The 24,690-nt window shown below is 32.9% G+C and overlaps 2 protein-coding genes and 1 non-coding gene across 4 annotated transcripts; 2 read left to right on the forward strand and 1 right to left on the reverse strand.

Annotated features, from left to right (window-relative positions):
• Positions 1-1,489: 1,489 nt before the first annotated feature.
• Positions 1,490-1,563, forward strand: TRNAV-CAC (transfer RNA valine (anticodon CAC)). The gene has a single exon. It is a non-coding gene; the product is annotated as a tRNA-Val (tRNA).
• Positions 1,564-4,060: 2,497 nt separating this feature from the next.
• On the forward strand, positions 4,061-7,185 carry LOC125848625 (riboflavin biosynthesis protein PYRD, chloroplastic). 2 transcript variants are annotated; one of them, XR_007444538.1, is made up of 4 exons: positions 4,061-4,743; positions 5,237-5,535; positions 5,653-6,424; positions 7,031-7,185. XR_007444538.1 is itself a non-coding variant. In XM_049528521.1 (3 exons), the coding sequence occupies exons 1-3, from the start codon at positions 4,315-4,317 to the stop codon at positions 6,242-6,244; spliced, it is 1,320 nt and encodes a 439-aa protein (XP_049384478.1). In that variant the 5' UTR covers positions 4,061-4,314; the 3' UTR covers positions 6,245-6,591. The 2 variants fall into 2 exon arrangements, 1 of the variants encoding a protein (XP_049384478.1); XM_049528521.1 differs by lacking the exon at positions 7,031-7,185 and having other exon boundaries at positions 5,653-6,591.
• A 6,757-nt stretch (positions 7,186-13,942) lies between these two features.
• Positions 13,943-24,220, reverse strand: LOC125872345 (protein pleiotropic regulatory locus 1-like). Its single transcript, XM_049553065.1, has 17 exons — positions 23,959-24,220; positions 23,777-23,801; positions 23,466-23,586; positions 22,696-22,768; positions 22,482-22,544; positions 20,660-20,744; positions 19,806-19,898; positions 18,562-18,625; positions 18,360-18,445; positions 18,176-18,277; positions 17,956-18,039; positions 15,129-15,189; positions 14,967-15,033; positions 14,798-14,875; positions 14,617-14,681; positions 14,401-14,478; positions 13,943-14,311 (listed from the first exon to the last, which is right to left on the reverse strand). The coding sequence occupies exons 1-17, from the start codon at positions 24,093-24,095 to the stop codon at positions 14,139-14,141; spliced, it is 1,455 nt and encodes a 484-aa protein (XP_049409022.1). The 5' UTR covers positions 24,096-24,220; the 3' UTR covers positions 13,943-14,138.
• Positions 24,221-24,690: the final 470 nt, after the last annotated feature.

The raw sequence follows: 24,690 nt of genomic DNA on the forward strand, positions 1-24,690 counted from the left end.
TCTTGCTCTTATTTTTTTTACTTGAAAGCGACACCATCACCTTTATACAAAATTTCAAGTTGTCACAATTCAAACTTCAATAAATTTTGTGAAGATTTAAATTGAGTTTAAACTAATTGAACTTCAATTATTATTTTTAAGTTCACAAAAGTGCAATTCAAACTTAAAAAAAAGTCATGAAGTTTGAATCGATGAATTTTAAAATGTAGTAAAATTTCTTGAACATATGAAACCCAAATATTTGTTTCATTTGAATAAAGAGTCAAAAATATCCTTAAACTATGTGAAATGAACAAAAATGTCCTTCGTTTATAGTTTGACTAAAAAATGGCCTTACCGTCAATACTTTGGTTCAAAAATACCCTTGTAGTCAATACTTTGGTCCAGAAATGCCCATATAGTTACAAAATGGGTCAAAAATGCCCTTTTCCGAATAAATATGTTATTTTTCTTTTTAAACACATCTTCTTCCTAATTAAAATATTATTAAAGAACACTATTCTTGTTTTCTTTCTTCTAAAATCACTTTAACAAATAAAAATGTAGGAAATATTTTTTTCTTCTTAATCTCATTTTATCAATTAAAATAGAATAACTTCATGTACCCTTTCAACATATAATATATGTCATATATATAAGATCATAGTATATCCATCATTAATTTATATTTATATAATGATAAAAAATAATGATAATAAAATAAGAAATATTTTCATTTTTGATTTTTTTTCTGTAATTGAAGTAAGATAAACATTTGCTAATTTTTTTAAATAACATTAATTTAAAAAGAATGTGTCAAAAAGAAAACAATAATATATTTATTTGGAAAATGAGCATTTTTGACCCATTAAATAACAATAAAAGCATTTTGGATCAAACTACAAACGGAGGACATTTTTGTTCCATTCGCATAGTTTAAGGGCATTTTTGAGCCAAAATATTGACGGTAAGAGCATTTTAAGCAGGAAAAAGGACAAATATACCCCCGAACTATTGTAAATGGTATGCAGATACCCTCCGTCATACTTTTGGGACATTGGTGCCCTTACTATCCAAAAATTAGAGCATATATACCCTTTATACTAACAGACATCCACATGTCATAAACGGAGGACATTTTTGTTCATTTCACATAGTTTAAAGGCATTTTTGACTTTTTCCCTCGAATAAATTCCACAAATGATGATGATCTTCCTGCATGAGCATATATTGAATAAATAAAAACAACAATTGAACATATCATCTCATCTATTAATATAGTAATAAATATCAATGTCTCACTTTATTAATTACAATGTCTCACCCTTCTAAGCATACAAGTCGCAAATTTGTTGTGAAGAGAGTTTGATATTTAAATTGGAAAGCAAAACATAAAAAAATAAATGACTTGGCAAAATTTTGATCTTGCAGCAAATTATTCATTTGTTCCCCAACGGAGTGAACAACATCTGCAGTTTATATAAATTCAAATTTGTGCATTGACAAGCAAGTCTGGGTGGTGTAGTCGGTTATCACGCTAGTCTCACACACTAGAGGTCCCCGGTTCGAACCCGGGCTCAGACATCATTTTGTTACATTTTTATTTTTTATTTTTTATTGCCTCTTCTTTTAATTATATACTGGATACAAGTGCCCATGTATTTTAGTATTTTTTAAAAAAAATTTATGTGATATAAGTAAAATTTAGAAATGTGATTAAATTTTAATATGATTTTTAGATATTTAAGTTGATAATTACTTTTGTTTGCGCAAATTTAATGTGAAGAGGTCCATACTGAAAGCATTTTTCGTTATCGATCATTGATATCTTTTTAGGAAAAACTATAGAATATGGCAAACACCAATATATATTTAAAACAAATAGCTATAGTTTTTATTTTTTATTTTTTATGTTTTATGGATATAACTATACAATAAATAGCAAAGTTAATTGTATACAAATAATTAGGAAAGTTATTAAATATTAAATAGGAAAATTATTATCACAAGGATAATTAATTATGTCTAGACACATTTTATGTGATCAGTTTTTCATTTTTATCCTCATTAATACTTTCTCTTTCATCAATATTCCTATATCACATATTCTCAATATTTTCCTCCCATATTCCTTCCAATTTAAGATCTTTTTGATGATTCTAGGACCAATTTTTGTGATTTGAATTCATCAAGTATCTTTTAATTGATTTTCTCTCTCTTTTTTATGAAGATTATATTTGTATCCATCTATATTTTCGTCTATTTTTATAGGGGTTCGATTGAAGAATTGTTTTGCTTTCTCCGTTACAATGGTTATAGTTATACAAAAAAAAAAGTAGTAAAGGAAGAACATGAGCAAAAAGAGATTGAAGTTTGTGTGATTGTCAAATTTATATATAGTAGAATACATAATACATAGATACTTGTATTGTAATATTAACACAAGTTGAAATGGTGATTTGTGCATACAAATATATCTGGATACATAAGTAATCTATCCAATTTAAAAGATTGATTAGGCAATACAAGTATAATTAAATACATTAATACTATATTTTTATAAACAAATACATGAGTTAACACCAAACCTCAAGTATTACAGAAAAAACTTGACCAAAAAGAGATTGACGTTTGTTGGATTTGTCAATTTTTTTATACAAGCGAATACTTACACACTTTGATACCTACACATTCTATTATTTTCCATTTTTCTTGTTTCTATGTTGTCCAATGTATCCATCTTTTGTTTAACAACAACGTATTCATATATATATATATATATATATATATATATATACTATATTGTATTCATTTTTTGAATAACAACAATGTATTCATTTTTCAAATTGCCGTGTTCATATGTTAATTGTCATACTTTACCTTGTTTGATATATTAATACATTAAGTTTTTATAAATACTTGTATCCTTAATATATTAATACTTTAAGTCTTATAAATAGAGATACCAGTTTGAATTCAAAGTATTCATATGCTACACAATTAATACATGTTCCTTATTTAGTTCATTGTAATTAAAACTGTATTAGTGTATAAATAGAAAAATAAAAACATATAAAGAAATACAGCTAGAAAAAGATATAAATTGTAGTCATTTTTATAAATAACATACTTATAACTATTGAACTTCAATAACCCTATAAATATAGTCATTTTTTGTAAGTTGCTCTTTTTTTAACTCAAAGTTGTTATAAGATATAAATAAATTTTACCGAAATTTAAAATAATAAAGCAATAACTATAGAATATGAATTTAAAACTAAAAGTCATAGCTAAAACATATTTCATAATTTCGAAAAAAGTATACACTAATTAAATTAAAGTAGAACAAAATAAATAATTTTTTAATTTTTTTCCCGAAACACGACAAGTCTTGAATTTAAAACTAAAAGTCATAGCTGAAACGGATTCCATAATTTCGAAAAAATTATATACTAATTAAATTAAAGTAGAACAAAAGAAATTATTTTTTAATTATTTTGAAAAAAATTATACACTAATTAAATTAAAGTAGAACAAAAGAAATTATTTTTTCCCCGAAACACGATGAAGCAGGCACGTCGACGAAGATGCGCCTGCTTCATCGGAACTCTCTCTTATATTCTTTTAATTATTTATCTTTTTTACTGTCTTCTTCATGCCTCTTTTATTTTATATATATTTTTAGGCATAATACATAAGCATATTTTTTAATTTGAATCCTCTTTAACTTGACTTTATGGACGGTTATGTCCTTTAGAGCATGTACAAGTAAATATTTAAATTTGTATAAACTCGAACAAGTATATACACATATGTTCTACATATCATAATGTGCATATGTCCTACGTATCATAATACACATAGAATGTCATGTGCGATACATGAATTATCATATAGATGTCAAGTAAGACGTATGTGTCTATTTTATTTAATTTTATACAAATTTAAATGTATAAATATAGATGAAACCAAGTTAAATAACATATTTGTATTATGCTTATATTTTATTCCTATTTATGCCTTTATTTTTTATTGCAATCACTAACCTAGTTTAATCCAGAAAATGTAGCTAAAATTTTCGGATTTATGATACTTGATTTCTCTTTCTTGCCTGAATCCGTGTGGCTTCTTCACTCCTCCAGTCGCCGGAGCAGATTTTGCAGCCAATTGCTGCCAGTGGACTTACGGTCAGTGTTCTTTGTACGAGCCATTGAGAATCTAAGATTCAAAAGGGATATTTGTGATTTGTTTATACAGATTTGAGTATAAGTGCCCCTCCTCCTATCCTATCAACTGAGAAGCATCACTGTCGAATTGGGTGATTTTTTGGTGAAAATGTACTGCTGCCCACTCTCACCTTCAAAACAGAGTCCTTATTCATCTGCTCATTTTCTTTCTCCTTCAGCGACATATTTTGGGTTTTGTAATGCAAGCAAAAGGGTGTCCATTTCTCTAATTAATTTGGGAAATGAATCAAAGGAATCGGTTTCTACTTCGAGACTAAATTATGGGTTCCTTCGTGCAACCAAAAGGGTGTCTGTTTCACTGACTAGTTTGGGAAATGGGGATCGTTTGGTCAATGTTAGGTGTGGAGAGTCGGCTGTGGAGCATGATGATGGGTTTTATATAAGAAGGTGTGTGGAGATTGCTAGGAAAGCAGTTGGGCATACCAGTCCTAATCCTATGGTTGGGTGTGTAATTGTTAAGGATGGGAAGATTGTAGGTGAAGGTTTTCACCCAAAAGCTGGCCAGCCACATGCTGAGGTGAGTTGACCATGAAGTTCATTTGGCTATTGTTTGATTTCATTCTTGAATTGATATTGTGCGCTTTTGACATCCTATAACTGAGACAACTATAATGATGTTTGGCTAGTAGTTTTTAAGTTAAAATTCTTGGTTTGGAAGCACAATTCAAATGATTCAACTACTCTTAGATTGCAAGTTAAGCTCAATATTTTGGCCTTTCTCCATTTCATAGTAAATTTTCTAACAGAGAAAGAACAGAAAAGATTAGACTGGGGATTTGAGGAAACAAATATATTTAACCTGAATATTAGAGTATTAAATTAATAAATATATGTGACAAGGCATGTCTTCGATCCCATGAAGTGGGAAGGGAGCTTGACACTTTGTCTGTGTTGAGTTTTCTATGAGGTGAAACTCCTTTATATGTAACTTTGGTTTGATGAGGAGCTGTAGATAGTGAGTATGCAAAATTTGTTGTGCTAAATGCTTAAAACATGAAGTGTAAATGTAGGTTTTTGCACTCCGAGATGCTGGTGATTTAGCAGAAAATGCAACAGCCTTTGTGAGCTTGGAGCCATGTAATCATTATGGAAGAACTCCACCTTGCACTGAGGCATTAATCAAGGCCAAAGTGAAAAAGGTGGTTGTCGGGATGGTGGATCCAAATCCTATTGTAGCTTCAACTGGTGTAAGTAGATTAAGAGATGCAGGAATTGAAGTGATCACAGGTGTTGAAGAAGAACTCTGCAGGAAGCTTAATGAAGCTTATATACATCAAATGTTGACCGGAAAGCCATTTGTCACACTCAGGTATAAATTTGATCTTTCCACAATTATTGCAAATTGTGACACCATGATTCACGATCACATCATTCAGTGTGTGTATATCAGTTTCTCGATTACCCAATAATTAATCTGTAACAACAGATACTCTCTCTCAGTCGATGGTGATCTCTTGGATCAGCTGGGTGCAGAAGTCACGGAGTCTGGTGGATACTATTCAAAATTGTTACAAGAATATGATGCAGTTGTTGTTTCTTCCTTCTTGCTGTCAACAAAGCATTCTGTTCTTTCATCTAAAGAACCAGGAGCAAAGCAACCTCTTCAGATAGTATTAGCAAAAAGTTCAGGTTCACTACAACTCCCTGCCGTTACAGCGATATCATCTAAAACTATAATCTTTAGTGATGAGGAGATTGTTATGGAGCTTGAAGCAAGTCAAAGAGGGATAGAGACAGTAGTTTTGGATAGGATGAATTTAACAGCTATCCTTGAACATTGCAAGCGTCAAGGACTGTGCAGTGTGATGCTGGATTTGAGAGGAGACTCTGCAGAATTTGAGGAAATCCTGCAAGAGGGTTTTGAACAAAATTTGTTTCAGAAGGTTATTGTGGAAGTGTTGCCAATTTTGGGTGCAGGTTATAAAGAGGCTTTCAAATATATGCAGCAAAACCGAAGGCTGAAGAATTTAACATCGAGGACCTTAGGCGAAAGTATTCTTCTGGAAGGATATTTCTAAGTGGATGGAAGATTTTATAATGATGGTGATCATACAAGGTTATCTTCCGCTTATCACTGAAAGCTGCAACAAGTCTACAAGCATATCAAAGTTACATTCCTGCCTCTAAAAGAGGGAACTTGATTTCTGAACCAGTGCTACTTTATTCATGTCACTTCAAACTATACTGAAAGGTCCATGGTGAGATCAAGCTTCTCTTGTTAACGTTGTAGAACTGACTATGCTTTGTACTAGAGTCTTTAGACCATTCAAGTTTTAGCGAGAAAATGTTTAAGACAAACATATAATGTTGCTTTCCGTTTGTTGCATTTCAATTGACAATAAAGATGTCTGCATTTTGATCTTTACTTTCGTTTGATCATGTGATAAACTTGTTAGCTGCTAATTCAGTACTTTAACTAAGGTGTAACAAATAGTGGATCCAAGCACCATTTTCAATGAGAACAGCTCACTTTGGAATACTACAAGGATGTTTTTTGTTCATAAGTTTATTTAAAGGAAGTAGTGCGTACACAACAGGGACTAATCTTCATTGATACACTAAAGACTTGTCTTCTATTTCTGTTAGTTCATATTCATGAAAGAGGACATAATGGTGATGTGCCCAGAATGCCCATGATATGCAAACTGCTGTTGTTTTGCTTTCAAATATAGCATCGTGGCTTTGAAGATGCTATTAAGTTTGTAAATTTTGCTAAAACATGTGCATAATTAATTGTCTTTTACTAATATACATTATCATTTTTTTCTCATGTTTTAGTCTTTCATCCTTACCTCTTGAACCAGGTAACCTAACATGGTTATGGGCTGTACAAGTCACAACAAAGGTTAGTCTGTTTAGTTCTTCCATCATATCTTCTATAGATAATTTTAATCTGTATAAGCATGCCAAGAGATGAGTCATTGCATGGTGAAGTAGCTTATTTATTTAATTTTCTAATACAAATACATGATTTACGGAAAAGTTATTGAGTTCATTCAAACAGTGTTCTTTTCTTTTAAAATTGTAGTAAGAGTTTACTGAACTCGTGAATATTGGAACCCAATCATGCAATGCTACCCTTCACTTCAAGGTTCACACCCAGTGTTTGATTCATACGACTAAATTGAATGCATGTTGCGAAAGATCTATTAAAAAGAAAAATAGGTTATTTTGTACGTCCAGCAACTGAAAAAAAAGTTATGAGCTAAAGATCTTATTTAATGAGCAAGCACAATTTGAGAAAGAAAAATAATATGACACATAGTACTTGATAATAACTAACAAACTATAATATATGAGTAAGGATCTTTTACAAACAACTTGTAACTTTATCAAATTAATAAGTAGCTAACTATATCACAAAGTCATATTCATCAAGATTGATATCAACATCATCATTCTTTGATGCAGTGGCGGAGTCAAGATTTTCAAGAAGGGGTTCATGAGTATTCGGTCATCAAACACTCGTCGAATAACTCCTTGATTATTGACTTTTTGTTAGTGCAGGGTGTGTACTTCATATGGTGGACATACCCCATAAGTCTACCTTTTTCATCAAACACTTTCTTCGCAGGGTCTTGTATCTTTCATGTGCCCTCCCCAACAATTCGCTTAAATCTTTTATGATGTGGCTTCTCTTTCTTCAACAATGTAATGTAGTAACCTGCGTTGGTGTTAGTGCCCTCAAGAATCTCCCATGACTCCTTGTCCGCGTAAAGATCAACTAGTTGCATGTATTGATGTTGCTCAAGAAGTGGCTCGTCTATCATAAACACTAGTAAATACTTGATAACATCCCTCTCCTTCGGGTAAAAACAATAGTTTGAATATCTCTTAGGTTGATGATCACGAACAATCATTATACTTTAGTGATGAATATTAAACAAATTAACAGTAGTGGATGAATCAAGCTAAAAGAATATCCCTAAAACCCTAGTAATTAAGACAATATGATCGATAAAAGAGGTCTCACGTGTACAAGCCAAGTCTAAGTAGCATCTCGAGGATCGGTACGGAGACGTCTGTACTTATCTTCGAGAGGCTATGGTGACTTTTAGGAAAGATCTTTATTACTTGATTCTCTATTGTGTGTCCTTGGTCCAATCTAATTCTTATCATTTCACTTTGTTCTCTCTCATTGTAATGACTCGTGGTTGGTCCTGCGTGGGTGCGAGTTTAGGTGTCATCGCGTGATTTTAGTGTTAGATCTGGTTTTGATGCGGAGGTGATAGGCTTGTGGAAAGGAAGTGTGATCAGACATGAAATTCTCTTTGAGACGAGTGAGTAAGGTTGTGGCCAAGGGATGTGTTTTGAGTTTATGGTATTGGAAGATGAACATTATTAAGAGACTTCAGGAACGTCTTAGTTCTCCGGTCATTTATTCAACAACGAGAATAGTGCTTGTGTGACTTATACGACGGAAGTGGCTAGACAATGAAGAATGGTGTAAGTAAGAGAATGACTATGTTGAGAGTGCTGCGACTTTGGAAACTACAGTTTGTGAAGTTCGTCATAAGGGAATAAATTGCGTAGTATATTATGATGATGAAGTTGCACCAACCAAAATCAGAAGTTCTACGGTGGTTTTATAGTGTGGGTGTATATCATTACAGGGTCATTGTACGGCGACTACGACGGTACTCGTGTTATCTTGGTTAGGGTTATGGGCTATGTTGCTTCTGCCATCGATCGGGCTTACGAAATTGTGCATATCATTTTCGGCCGGAGACTGAAGTGCTTTGGTAATGTTTTGCAACTATTTAATGAGTGTAAATGAACAGGTTGTTTGAGTACGACCTTCTCAATGGATCTGATGTCTTCTAGTGGTGGATTTAGCGGTTGTTCATGATGTGGTACTAGTGATATATGGAAGCGGAGAAATCTGAGTTGTCAGCTGTTTCACCTAATCGGGTCAGAAGGTTGATGTTGCATTCTCGATTGAGAAATCAAGTGGTTGCTACTATGAACGCTTGAGTTAAGCATTAATTATAAGGAAAGTTATAGTGGTGGATCGAGTGAATCGATCCTGTCTTGTTTCTAGGACAAGGTACGACCCTTGGGTGGTCATGATTATATTGGGAACTAATGACTTCATGATGAGTCAAAAGAAATGGGCAACAATAAGCCATGGATGAAGAAAGTTTTAACAAGTATACTCGTGTAAAGGCAATTAAGGATTTTAGCGAGAAGGTACGATTAAAAAGGAATCGGGTTGGTTTTGTCAAGATGTGGGTTGGCAAGGTAAGAGATGATTGGTTGTATCAACTTTTTAGCCATTGGAAGGACTTTTGCATGGTTTGAGTTGTAGCAGTTAAATACTTGTGATTGTAGAAGAGTTCGATGAAGTTTCATTTGAGAAGTTTGACTTAAGGTAAAAGGTAATATGCGGTGGATGTTTGGCCAAGAAACTATAATGATAAATGATTTACGGGAAGAACAAGAGTCTTGCGCGATGGATATAAGTTAAGAGATGTGAAGGAATAAGACATCACGTGTAGATCCTTAGTTTGAAGTTGAGGATTGTGTAAATTTCTGCTTTTATGTTAGATATGACAATGCAAGGTGGACTGGTTCAGCACAAATGTATGATGTGTTATCAGCTACTTTCTGAACACTTGGTATTGGTGTTGGTGGTAAACGTTGATGTATGAGGAATTCTGCAGTTTTTGAATTGGTTTGAATTGTTCAGCTTATGGTAGGTGGCTTACGAGTGTCCAACCGGAAGGACTTATAGCTCTACATGGTTATTGAGGATTTTGAACTGGGTTGATAACTCTATTTATGGAATTATCCAGACTGTTGTAACGCGTTACATAGATCCTTGATGGTAAATAGAGGTTGTGTGCTCATAGTATACGGAATTATTGGAGTGACCAAGAACTGCTTCAAGTTTCGGCATGAGATATATGATGGTTTGAATAATAGTTGAAGCTGGGTAAGTAAAAGATCGCGTGTAATCGATATTGATCGTGATTCAATAGTTCTATCTCAATGAAAAGTTACTATGACAATGGTATGATGACTTTAATTAGTGCACATATATAGTTATAATCCTAATTTGTATCCTTCTTGGAAATGAACTTGTTAAGATTACCAATTTGGTAACTTAAATGTAGTCGTTTCATATTTTGATCAAGAAAAGGATAAAGAGTGGGCTCCTCCAAAGAGCCAAAGCCTCTTGCGGTAGAGATTTTGAATTTTTTTTTCTTTTCCCTTTTATGTAAGAAAAAATAGTTACTTTATTCTTTTTGAAAAAGAAATAAAAGATTTATTTATTTATTCCGTTTCGTATTTTGATTTGAAAAAAGGATAATCACTCAGAAGTTTCCTATTTTTTCCATTTCATATTTCAAATTACGATATTCTTTTTCAAAACCTAACTTCCTAACAATATAAGTGGAAAGACTTGTCACGAGATTATCTTTTTCTCTTTTCTTGTTTGATTTTTCTCTTGTCATGACTACTCTTGCTGCTTCTTTCTTAGCAGATCTTGATGAATTGTCCGATAACGAGTAGACTCGAATCTCGATCATGGATAGAGGAAGATGATGGAGAATTGGATGAGCTAGATAATGCTTCCAAACTGCAAAAATCAAATTGATAATTTTAATTTCACTTATTAGAAAAAAAAAACTATCTACTTTTTTTATAACAAAAAGGGAAAATTACAAGAATATACTATTTAAAACTTTAGTTAACAATATATACATATACTCTTTTTTTATTTACAAAACTAAGTTTTTAATTACAAACATAACAAAATATTTAATTTTTTATTTGTTAAAAATATAGTTGGTATCCGTATCTGTTACCTTTTTTAGGGGAGGTTATGTGCTAATTTTATGGGATTGATAATTATTGTTTACATTTTTTTGACTTTTTCAACCACAGTTTTACTCTTTTACGTTACTTTGTTTTTCTATATATTGATTTTCTTCTCTCTTAATTTTTTATTCAATCAAATCATAATATTAATGGAAGCCTTCTCTCACATTTTTACCATTATTTTTATTTAGGTAAAAAACATGTAGGTTTCATCAAGTATGCATAGTGTTTTCACAATTATAACTGCATCGTAATTTCACCAAATATGCAACCATGTAATATATAAACATAAATACATACCAATTATATAACCATCATTTTGCCAATAATTATTTTACTACTATATATAAATATATTATTTTATACCAGTAATTATTACTATTTTATACCTTTTAAATATACTACTATATATTGCATAAATATTTTGAAAATCTTTATTACTGTAATAGGCTGAACAATAATTTTTACCATGTTTGTTATTGTATCTGATAGCAACAATTGCATGACTATAAGAAATTTCATCATGTTGAAATTTTTCACAACTACATATGTCATAAACGTTTTAGCACGATCTGTAAATAAATGAAGATATTGTTAATATAATTAGTACAAAAATTCATATACAAAGTTCAATCTAACCATTACAAAGTCTTATTCACCAATATATACTCAAATATACATAAAACACTTTGGTGTATCTAAAGTTGATTTTTTGGTGTATTTTTCAAAACTATGAATCTTCAATAGTGGAAACGGATCAGTCACAACATATTTGAGTTCCAACTCAAAAACAATCATGTCCACACCTAATTGAGAAGCAGTAGTATTAATCAAGTCTTGGTAATTGGTGTCCACATCATATCACTCATTCAATCTTGAAATTCAGATACTTTCCTGCGACATTACAAATATTTGTTAGTCAAAATTCAAAAAAAATTGGTGGCAGATAACAAAAATACTCATTAACAACATATGTCTAATACACCAATATAAATTGGACCAAAAAATACACCAACACATACATCAAGCTATTAGCTTGGTGTCAGTTTGTAGCAACAAATATATCATCATATGTACCATATTACATACCAATCCAATTTTTCAAATTGATACATACATCAGGCTATTAGATTGGTGTCAGTTCGTAGCAACAAATATACCATCATATGTACCAGATCACATACCAATTCAAATTTTTCAATTTTATATTTTATTAGGATACCACCAATCAATATATGAACCTTTTTTTCTAATTATTATATTATATACACCAACTTAATAACTATAATATAGACAATAATGTAACATACTTTCGAACCAAATCATATGAAACCTAAACCTTAATATAAAAAAAATTGACACTTCAGTTTACAACCAAATCATATGTAGTTATTGCAATTAAACCAAAATTTCGAGGATCCAGAACATAAACCAAATTAGATGAATTCAATTTCACCAAAATAGACAAACTAAACCAAACGAATAACTCTCGAAAAGTACAAAATAGATATTTGTGATAAATCATATATAACCACGTAATAAAACACCATGCGAACTATTTTATACAATTACCTGATGAGTCCCATCGTCCGTTGTGTTGAATTGGAATTGAAAAATTATTGGTATTCATTTTTCGATAGTTATTCTTATCAGAGAAGGGGAGTTTTGTTTTGGTAGGAAACCTCTATTGGAAGATAATATATAACAAATTTGAATAAATAAGGAAGGTAAAATAATTGGAGAAATTTATGGAAATAGTGATAAGCGTGGTTGATTTGGAATTTTTTTTTTAATTTAAATTCTACTTTTGAAAAAAAAATTGCTAGATGAATGAAAGAAAAAGTATAGCTATTTTGGTGTAAATACGGTTCTTAATTTGTATACTAAAAAAATCGGCCCTAATAAAAAATACTTTAGGACTTTGAATTAAATAATTTAAACTTCATATATTAATAAATAAAAAATTTACAACACCATCCAAGACAATGTATTCTAGACATATTAGTAACATCTTGTTAACTAGAATTAATTCTTATTTTTATAAATAACAATAATAATAATTTTACTATCTGAAGGTAAATGATTTACATCTTTTAATAATACTAAACTAAAAATAAGTATATGCCAATAAATTCCGTTATTTATCTACCCCACGCCGCCCCAGTTATTGTTATTGTAAATAGGGTTAAGTAGGGATTAGTCGGACGGAATGGACAAGTGAAAAAAACACTTAATCAGTAACTTGAAAGAATGTCCCTAAAACTCTAGCAATTAATTAAGTTGTATAGATAAAAAAGGTTGATACTAAATGGTATAATGACTTTTAAGCACAAATATATAGTCATAATCCTAATTTGTATCCTGCTTGGAAATGGAGTATGAAGCTTGCCAATTTGGTAATTCAGAGAGATTTTGGATTTTTTCTTTTTCCTTTTACGTAAGATAAATAGTTTTTCTTTTTTGAAACAAAAAATCATTTGTATACCAAATTTCCAGATATAGCAAAGTGGTTTTGTATAATCTAAAACTTACCTAATTAGCTCACTCATCTAAATTATTTAAATTCAAAAATAAAAATAAAAAATAGAACCATTTTTTAATGATAAATTTGAAGAATTATATATTAAATAGAGTTAAGTATCATTTTATTTTTATAATTAAACAACAACCGAACTTTTCGGCTAAAAGCAGAACAAATATTAAGTTTACCACTTTGGTAACTCAAAAGTAGCGGGAGAGACATTTTGAATTTTTTTCTTTTCAATTTTATGCAAGATAAATAGTTTTTGTTTTCGAAAAAGAAAAGTATTTTGATTAGTAAAAGGATAAAGAGTTGGCTCCTGCGAAGCAGCCAAAGCCTCTTGGTAGGAAGAAAAAGATTAATAAGAATTAAGATCAATCTCCTCTAGTAAATAAAAACCAAAAGAACACATAAGTAAATGATGGATACAAAGAGGCAAGTGAACTACTCTGGACATGGTGCTTTTATCGGGTCAGTCTTGCTCCGAAAAGACCCACAGAAAAAAGTTCGATTCGTATGTATTACAACGGGTTTTTGCTAAAATGCTTCCTGAACTAAGATTAAAACTAGAAACGCCTAATGTCTTTGGGAGGCTTAAAGTGAAGAGGATGAGTTTCTGGGGTGGCAGTTTCGTCTTCTTTCCACATCTTTATGGTCTTATCAGCTTCACAGCTGATCAGCCTTGAGCCAGTTGCGTCGTAGGTGAGGGCATAAATGCCAGCCTCACTGTCCAGTGACCCTGAAACATAGTAAGTACTAGAATAAACCTTTTGCTCCTCGTGATAAAGTCAACAATAAAAGTAAACATCAACTTATCAACACACATACCAGGTTGAACAATAGTTTGAGATTGCTGGAAATTGTGACCACTTTTCCAATCCCAAAACCACATGCTTCCATTGTCACCTACACAAGGAGATGCACAATACATCATTGACCTCCAGCTTAAGAACCAGAAGAGGAAAGTGGCGAGGAGTGGAGAAGAGGCAGAACAAAAAATGAGTGGAATGGGTGAGTGGGGTGGTGACATTAACTACTTCTCACCTCCAGTGACCATTACACCTTCATCATTAACTGCCATCGCATTGACTATGGTTTTCTGTTGGGAACTGGGAAAAAATGTTGACATTACTTTAGATTCAAATTTACTAAGAAAAAGGTATACTGAATATGATATATATTAAGATGTAGATGTCAAGGTTTTATGGCATATCATGAGACTTACAGCATGTTGTGCATAAATTCTCCTTTTGGAAGACTGAATTTTTTTATGTTGTCAGCTGATGCAGAAGCAAAACAATCCCTGCAAGAAAATGAAAAAACAATTAATAGTGTACTCCGAGGAGAAGTTAGGGAATCAGGAAAATAGCAGGGCATCTGTTGTGTAAACATACTCCGTAGGATGCTGAGCCATAGCTCGAACAGATTTCTTGTGATGTGTGAGAGTTGCCATTGTCTTACCTGCCAGGCAAGGAAAATTAATAATCATAGGAAATTAGAAACTGGAACCATTATAATAATAAACACATATAGTCCAGTAAAGAAATCCTAGTTACCATATCTAAGGTCCCAGAACTTAATGGTACTGTCATGAGAGCCAGTTATAACCTGTGGATCCTGAAACAAAACTCCCCATCATGAAATCTGATTGTTAACTTTAGGCAATAATGCAACTATGAAAGAGTTGTTAACATATGATTAAGACATCATAAAAATGAGACACCATGCGTAATGCTTTTAGTAGACCCGGGAGTTCTTTGCTTCATACCCTCTTTGCTTCATACCCTAATTGTTCTAATCATACAGAAACCACTTCTACAAAGAAACAGATACATGGATGCATTAGTAGTTGCTAAGGTTTAACTGTCTCATGAAGGTGCATCAATTTGCACGCGCAGTCTGTACCCTGTTTATACTATGTGAACCAGCCTTACCAAGAAATATTCGGCCGCCACATTAGGGGTTAAAACAGAAAGTATCAAGAAAAGGTAATTAGAATCTTGTACTGGTATAGATTTTAGCATAAAATCACATAAATCTTTATATGTAACACTTCACACATTCCATATGATTAACAGCTAGACCACCACCACTACAGTTGAGCGTTTTTGTTTTCAAACCAAGTATTTTGATCCAGAAACCCATTTTGTTTTATTGTTTAAATAGCACCAAAAACAAATAACAACCCAAGACATGTTTTTTGTTTCCACAAAAGGTCAGCTCAAGTGTTTTTAACTTCTATATGTTTCCCTTGGATTTTATAAATTGCAGCCCTACCCTCCTTTTTCCCCATTTTTAGCCAATACAGATTTAATCTCTTTATTTCTTTTCAACAAAAAGTTAATGAGATATTCTCTTATAAGGAAAAAATTTAGTGGTGGTGTAGACAACTTAGGACCCATTTGGCCATAGATTTTCCAAGTAAAATTTGGCAAATAGTATTTGTCCATACAATTTGTCATTATTTGACACATATTTTGGCAAATAACCCAAATTCTCAAATACTAGAAAAAACTAGTATTTTTTTTTTATAACCGAGAAATCCGTTTGTGACCCGTCCCTTTGGACCAATCACAACCTTCTAAACTCGGTGGATAATGGGCCCGTTCCTCTACCCTTCTCCGCTTAAATACTGGGTTTCGCTTAGCATGGTGTGGGGCTTGAACGTGTGACCTAAGCCACAAATCGTCCACCTTTTGCCAATTGAGCTAGGCATTGGGGGGGAAAAACTAGTATTTTTTTGGCCAAATCTCATTATTTGGAAGCTTTTAAAAATTCAATTCTACACCAAACTTTTGTCTTTTACAAAAACACCCTCTATAGTTGTTGTTTGCACTGTTTTACACATTTTTACGTGAACAACAAAGCAATGATGGAATATTCAGTGAATATGAAAGTGATGATATGGCTGTTGATGATAATGACAAACAATCGGCTCAGGGTAACAAAGTCATTGGTTTCGTCTACTTCATGCTGTATGGAATGATGTTTGTTGCACTCGCTCTGAAATACCACATTGTTCTAGTGTCATGGACACTACTTGTTATTTGTTGCAACGAAGATCCAATTGACTTGTTGCAGAAGTTATGAATCTTGTTACGTCAACGTTTCTATCTTGCTATGTAATACAAACCTATGAATAATTTTGATGGTTTTTAAAACTTAGGGGTATAAATTATATTTCTTAAAAAAATGAAATATGTTTTCCAAATACCATGGCCAAACACATGGTGAAATTTCACCCAAATAATATTTGCCAAAAATATTTGGAAATCTATGGCCAAACACTAGCTTAGACTGTTAACAAGAAATACATTTGGTAGCATCAAAGATGTGAAGTCCGTTTGAGGAACTCCAAAAATATTACATCAGTTTGAGGTGACTGGATGAGAACCCGTGAAGTGAAGGGGACGAGAATAGAAATATGTGCAAGTACAAGTGTGTACTTGGGAATTAAGCCTAGTTTAATATATTAAAATTCTTGAAAGTTGTGAAAGCTGCATGGAAATATAATGGTATCAAACATTTTTGGATGTTCCAAAATAGGAAAAATCAAAATTTGAGACGAATAGAGCAATAAACACAGTAGTACATATTATGTGAAGCATAATGTGTCCCGTATAGAAGGAAACCTAGATTTCCAGGATCAGAACTAAAGTCTAAATTAAATTTGCTCCTAACAGGCAGTAATATAGACATAGATTATGATTAGCTTCAATGAATAAAAGAAGAAATTTTTAACAATCACAGGATGATGAAAATTGAACCTAATTTCAAACAAAGAAGATGAAAAAAAAAATCTGATAGCTAGGATAGTTCCAATGAATTGACATAAATAAAAAAAATAGGATGTTAATTGGGTTCTGGAAATAGGTAGAGGAAGTCACAAGGGGCAAATACAATTTCATGATATTTTATTTATGTTCATTTGCACTGCTCATGGAGCATTATACCCCAAAAATTCCAGAATCAAGCTCCTCTTTGAGTATGATTGGTTCCTGCACTGGTAGGAGCTTTGAGTTCTATTTTCCAATGTTGTATGAAATTCACTTTTGTGATTTGTGCTACTTCCTTTAGTTATTGGTATTGTCTCAGTCTAGTCAGTCAATTGATCCACTTGTGAGTGTGTTAGTATAGTAGTAATCTGGTAATCCATTTTTTTTACTTTTTGATCAGTTTGTCTGGTAGTCCAGTCTAGATTAAGACTCCAGAAATTTAGGATTTTCGTTAACCAAACTATGGTTTCAAATCAGGATCAAATTGCTACTACATCTAGATTTTTTAAGCTTCCAGTCGTGAATTAATAAGTAACAGTGTTATTGCCTCATGCTTAAAATAATAAGACAGATTTATCATTAGACCCAACTATAAAGGAATCCTTACCATCGGCCTGGTAAAAACAGAACAAACAGTATTGTCATGTCCAGATAGAGCATGAATTTGCATTTTGCTACGAATATCCCAAACCTGAAATCATGATAAAATTTAAATAGAAGTCAGAACTAAACCAGTGTTGACATAGGAAGTACAAAATGAGAAAACTACTAAAAGCTTCAGTACTAGGATCTGCTATTCCTCAAGAGAAAAGGCATCAATAATGTACCCGGCAGACAGAATCACGACCCCCGGTGAGCAAGATGTCAATGGTTGGATGAAGAGCCAAGCAATAAACACCGCTGAGGTGGCCATGATAGGAGCGGATCACCTGAAAATACATATAAGCCAAATGTACCCAAAAAGAAACATTGACCTGAGTTGTGAATGGCATTCAGCACTGTCATAATTACCTTATTTTGTTCCAGGTCCCAGCATTTAACTAGCTTATCATCACCAGCTGAGAACATGTATGTGTGTTTATTGCTAACAGCAAGGCCTGCGAGGAGACTCCTATTGTCACTGGTCTATATCTTAGGTTAGAAATCAATATCCTCAGGCATGTTATAATATTTGATCATATTTCTGAACAAATAAAAGTTCTGGACAACAAACCTCGGACTTGTTCAATGTGCCCTGTTAAAGTGAGCTTCAGTCTTCCACTTGCTAAATCCCATATCTTGTACCATCGCAGAAAAAAAGAAGATATACTTAGTGCATGATGGACAACCAATTACAAATGCCTAATGCATGCGTAGCCATCTATATATGAAAATGAAAACTGGTAAAAAATCCCACCACTCTAACAAAGACACAGGCAAAGAGCAGAGGTGTTCTCACCAATTGCCATTATATAACTAAATGAATGCCTTCGATAACATAGGACTGTAGTAAGTAACTTTGTCTCAAGTACCAACTCTAGAGCCTTATATCAAGTCACACACAGATATTCCAACTAACCTCCAAGATTTTCAGGACTCATGATCAGAAATGGTAGTAATAGGGTAAACAGTATATAATCACAACTAAATCATCTTCATTGCTGGCTGTGCATACCATAAACCTTTTTTATGCAAAGTATCCAGGCGGCATTCAAATAAAAACTGCATAAATGTACATTAAGTTTCACCCGAACTTGGAGAGAACAACCAGTACAGTTATCACTCTCTCAAAAATAATTTCTCGTACCAGCAATAATATTTCAATTTTCTTTTTCTTATTTTGATTGGAGCTGGTAGAACTAGTCTAAGGTGCACAAGCTGAAATGGTGTGGGCTACAATCCAGGAGCCATTACACCTTAAATCCAATATTATTATTTTTTTGATAAAGATAAAGTTGTATTCTTCAGCATTTAGGGTGTATTGGCTACCTCCAAAAAGTTACAAGCTATATCCATAATTACACAGATCCTAGGAAATCTACCAACTGTTCTACACTTCTACTTCTTCTATATCATCTTCTTTACACCAAAAATGCAACATGTTAATGCAATTTTGTTCAACTTTCTGAATAGTGTGAGTAATATTCTCATGACACCTGAGGTTTCTTTCTCTCCAAATAGCCCACCAGACACACTACAGACCACCATATCTTTTGGGTCTTGCTCCCCCCTTCCAACAGCTCAAAATATCAGCAGTATGTTCTGGCATATACACCTTAAATCCAATATTACAGCAGCTTTTAAATTAAAAATTATGGTCCACAGGAAATAAAAAAATAAAAGAGAATAGTTTCATCTCTGCAAAAACTGGATTCCTGACCACTTCCACCCACACCCCAAAAAAAAGGCACTTCCAAAGACACACTAACAGGTTTATTCCCTTTTTGGTAATGGAATTTTCCGGATACAATGTTTTACCTTGATAGTTCGATCTGCTGATCCTGTACAAAACCAAGTATTACTAGGATCCACTGCGACAGACCGCACCCATCCCAAATGGCCACTAATAACCTACACAATTAAACAAAGTCATACATTAGAACTTAGATCTATAATATGCCATGACACATTGAAGACTGAACAGCAAAAATAGTGCAGGTGTAAAGTATAAAATAATGAAATGAATTATTGACAGTTTTTTGAATGAAATAAACCCTATGTAGAGTTTATCCTTTATGGGACTAGTACATAACAAGAGGTCTCATGATTTAAATTAACATATGTTTAAATTGTTATGAAGCCACCCACTATCTTGCTCTTTTGACCAGACTGCAGAGTATCGGAATCTGGAAGACAAATCTTCTTAGAGATCAACTCTTAATAAGTTGACAAATTAATCCCAGTAAAGTGGCTCTACAGTTTTAAACATTCAAAATTTACAGAAAAGTAGAAATATTGAACTTATTAGCGATGAATTTTTGTAATCTAAAAGCAGGTCATAAGTACAAAACGTAAGGGAGGTGAAATTTAAGATATTAAGTGTAGTTTCATACCCTCCACTAGATATTTGACATAGTTAAAATCCATATTTGAGGACTAAAAGAATAACTAAACGATAATAGTAAGAAGGTAAAATTGATCCATACACACTGACCTTCTCAAAGGGGGAGCTTATATTTAGCTGGAGTTAGGTGATAAAGAATAATTGAAACCACTACATGAAAACTTGGAACGATAATAAATTTACTAGAAATCAAAACATAGAACCACAGCCCTAGGCTTTATTCGGTGTACAATAATGCCGAGTTACTAAAACAACAGAATTATCTTACCCGGTAATTTTTCCAGGGAGCACGCCATATTGGACGAGGCCATCTGCTTGGTATTCTTTCCATGATTGCAGCAGTTGACAGATTTCTGAAGGGAATTTAAAGTAAAGAATTCATTGCATAAGCACAACATATGATTGGCTTAAGGAAGAAAATTCTTTTGCAGTTAATTCTCAAAAAAGAAAAAAAAAATCTTTTGCAGTTTTGTCTTGGCAGGTTGATTAGAAAGCCAATTTTGTTAAGAAGAAAAAAACACACACAGACGCAACCAAAGGTGTGGTCTTGGTTGATTGATTAGAGAACCGATTTTGTTAAGAAGAAGAAATACAGACAAACGCACCCAAGGGTGCGGTCTAATGTTTCAATTCAGAGGGTGTAAACCATGAAAACCAGAGTTCAAATCCCAACAAGAAGCGCTAGATACACGAAAAATGTCCTAAAGTAAACACCACTATTATAAAAAAGAAAAAGAAAAAATACATGCATGGACGTTGTTGTGGCACTGTTAAAATGGCAACAATCAGATACCAGCACAAGCATATAGATGTTGCACTCAAGATGAACTTTTGATATGATAAATGCCAAGACTAGGTATCAACAGGAACTTTTGGGAATTTTTTTTTAATGTTAAGGTACTGCATTAGTCATACAAAATAGAGTACTACATACTTGTATATTCCGAGTTACATAGTGTCATTTGATTAAAACTCCTAGAAGGGAATACCAACAAAAAAGGATAATCCAACAATTTTGATTTTTTCTCTTTAAGCAGGTAACAAATTTGTGTATTAACAATTTTGAATCATCCGTGAAGAAACATGAAAAGTGAAATACAAGTTTGACACAGTCATCCCTCTAGTTTTATATAGTTCTCTTCCTCTAGTATTTTGACAAACACATTATTTGGGTATGACCATATATTCATACATAATATGTTTTGAAATGATACTTTATACTGGAAAATTGGCAATCCTGAAATATTATAAGCACAACATCAGACAATTACAGGGCACCACTTAAGTGTCTATAACATCTCATAACATGACCACTAACTATTAATGACGATTGCTGGACATCACATGAAACTAACCCCTGAACTCAAGTTTATGGATAAACTCTATAAAATTGCTTAAAAGTTTGAAGCCTTCTTTTTGGAGGGGTCCGAGCTTAAAACATGAAGCCTTGTAAATACCCATGGCAGAAGTTTATTCACTTCACAGAATATTGCGTACACCATATTTGAATAAATTATTAAAGAGTGCTACTTTTTTGAAAGAGAAAAGGTCAACAGAGCTAAATAACAAACAAACTCATATTATGTTTACTACATCCACTCTCGTCTTGAATCTTGATACTCTTAGGGGTCGTTTGGTGTGAGGGATAAAAATAAATAGTGATGGGATAAAAATTTTGCATCTTGTTTGGTTGCCATGTTTGGGATAACTTATCCCACCATTTATATCATAGTGATGGGATAAGTTATCCCAGGATAGCTAATCCAAAGGTAGCTTGTTCCCAACCAAACGACCCCTTAGTCTCTTGCTTTAGCACAGGAAATAGCAAATAACTAATTGAGTGGTTTCTAAACACTTCCCCATAGCTATTTACAGGGCCCCAATAAGTTCCCAAGAGGGCAATATTATACCATGTCCAAGTTTATTACCCAAATTTGTAAACTACCCTAGTCCTATGTAGGGGGGATGTGAAAAAAGGCCTAGTAGACAAAGTCACTACACCACAAAAATAGATATGACATTTCAAAAAACAGCCAATATTTCATTTAATATAGAGAAATATAATACGAAAGAAAGGCATGCATAACAACCTTTCAGATGAACCGTGAGAAGGAACAACAGCATTGCTTTTCCCTGAGAACCTAACATCAGTCCTACAAAATAATTCCACAATATTGTAAGCATAAATTAAGTATTGAAAGGCCAATCAGTCCCTGCCAACACCATATCCTCTAAATAAAAAAAACCAGTAAGATTTATGTGGGTTGCATGTGAGTGTCTAAAGAAGGAACATAAAGTACTTACGGGCCATTTGCTGGTATGGATGGACCAAGAGCCAGTTCATTTCCGGTTCTCTCGTCTCTTGTATTTTCAGGACCTGGCAAGAAAAGCTAAATGTATATCACAAATGAGAGAAAAAAAATAAACCGAAAATTCAGAAATATAATTCACTATGGCAGGTTCCAAATTCCAGCAATATTTGTCCATTAGAAAACAAAGACAATATTGTCAATTTGCAGAAATTCACACCAACTCGTTCAATCTCAGATCAAATAGTCCTCAACAAACCAAAGCTACCCTCTGATGATGCCCCAAAGTTCAAAGTTGTGATTTCTCATAATATGTTTCTCTCTCGTTAACACGCTCCAAAATGCATACTTTAACAATTCAAGTAATCTTTCTTTACTCAACTACAAATTCATAATGCTAACAACAAGTAGCAATGCACCATGTGGATCCGTGAGAATTTTCACAAGAAGATACTGCTGACCAAGTTTTGCACATATGTTGCTACAACTATACATTTCCCTTTATGCTTTCTCCCTTCTCTTCGGAGAAGCTGGCAAGCAAGTTTATTACAGGAAGAATTCCAGTAATCCATTCACAATATGGAAGGTAAAAGAGGATTGCAGGTCACTGTGAAAATTCTTGACGATAAGTGTGTCACTATGAAAGTTTAATGAATGAATTGAGGGTTTTATAGACTGAATGGCTCACCCATCAAATAGTCAGTTTTTTGGGTTAGCTCTCCTATTCAATCTGTAACAAGAAAGTATTTTGGGTAGATGGAATACCTGGAAGAGCAAGGGCATTGGAGGGTGCAGAAGCTGGTTGAGCTTGATTCTGCACACCCGCTTTAGCATTAGAAGACGGTTCAGCCGATGAGCCTTTTATCCCTCCATACTCGACATTTAGCTGTAACATTCAAAACCCATCAGTTTGGTTTGAATCCCCAAAACACATAAGATAGAAGATACCGAAGAATAACACAATGCCCTACAACTTGTAAAGCATGCTCACTAAAAGCTAGTATTGAACATCTTCCTTTCTTATCTACTTAGCAGGAAAATTACAATCTTTACAAAGAATCAGCATGATTACTGACCTTAAAGCTCGTTCGAATTTTCTTGCTGCACAAAGGGATTAAAAAAAACGTAAATAATCAGATAAAGCAATAATATTAAAGAAAACGAAAATTAGGGCTAATTAGGGATTCCAAACAGCGGCGGGACTAGAGAGCAAAAAGGGTAATTGACATTGTACTTTCAATTAGATTTTAAGGGATACCTTTCAGGGTCAGGAAGAGGGAAATGGCCATGGAGAGGTGAAAATAGGTCAAGAGATCGTTTAAGGGACTTGAAGCTTAGCTTCTTCAGCGATTGTGGCTCCACTGGAAATTCTGATTCCATTGTTGGACCCGGCATTCCTTACAGAGGCCGCGTAAGAGAGTCACTTCTTCTACCGACGCCGGAGTCGTACTGTACCGCCGGGAGGAGATGGCCGGAGTATAGAACTCTTTTCCCTGCAAAATAATAATACAACATTTTGCGGTTTGCATATAACAAAGGAAAAAACCGTTCAAGAATTCCTATTTTTAATAAATAATTATTTATTTTAACGATATTTTTTACCATTTATAATATACATAGTAATATTATAAAAAAATTATTAGTATGTATTAAAAGTGAATTATACATGAAATATAAATATATTGTGTTTTAAAATGTATTAGGCTTGTTTGTCAAGAAATTGACACAATATACTAGAAGTATATTAAAGTGTGTGATAATATATCACTTGTGAATAAAATTTGTATATTTGTGTTTGTTAAATGTTCTCTATATATACTAAAATTGTATTATATAATTATTATAAGTGTCCAATCAAAAATATTATTATTATAAATAGTAAATATTTTTTTAATATAAGATATCTATGTAAATTTCTGAAAAATAACCTTCAGTGATTTAAATAAACTAAAAATATCATGATTGTTTCAAAACAAAAAAAAGAGCCAAG

This window comes from Solanum stenotomum, chromosome 1, assembly GCF_019186545.1.
Source record: "Solanum stenotomum isolate F172 chromosome 1, ASM1918654v1, whole genome shotgun sequence".
In the NCBI taxonomy this organism is placed as follows: domain Eukaryota; kingdom Viridiplantae; phylum Streptophyta; class Magnoliopsida; order Solanales; family Solanaceae; genus Solanum; species Solanum stenotomum.

Bases quoted from the DNA above. Each gene is read 5' to 3' on its own strand.
- LOC125872345 (XM_049553065.1), bottom strand. From the start codon at position 24,095: ATGCCGGGTCCAACAATGGAATCAGAATTTCCAGTGGAGCCACAATCG. The intron at 18,626-19,805 runs GTAAAACATTGT...CGATGGTACAAG, and splicing joins CAGCAGATCGAACTATCAAG to ATATGGGATTTAGCAAGTGG. The intron at 14,682-14,797 runs GTAAGTCTCATG...ATTTTTTCCCAG, and splicing joins GAATTTATGCACAACATGCT to TTCCCAACAGAAAACCATAG.
- LOC125848625 (XM_049528521.1), top strand. From the start codon at position 4,315: ATGTACTGCTGCCCACTCTCACCTTCAAAACAGAGTCCTTATTCATCT. The intron at 4,744-5,236 runs GTGAGTTGACCA...GTGTAAATGTAG, and splicing joins CTGGCCAGCCACATGCTGAG to GTTTTTGCACTCCGAGATGC. The intron at 5,536-5,652 runs GTATAAATTTGA...CTGTAACAACAG, and splicing joins AAGCCATTTGTCACACTCAG to ATACTCTCTCTCAGTCGATG.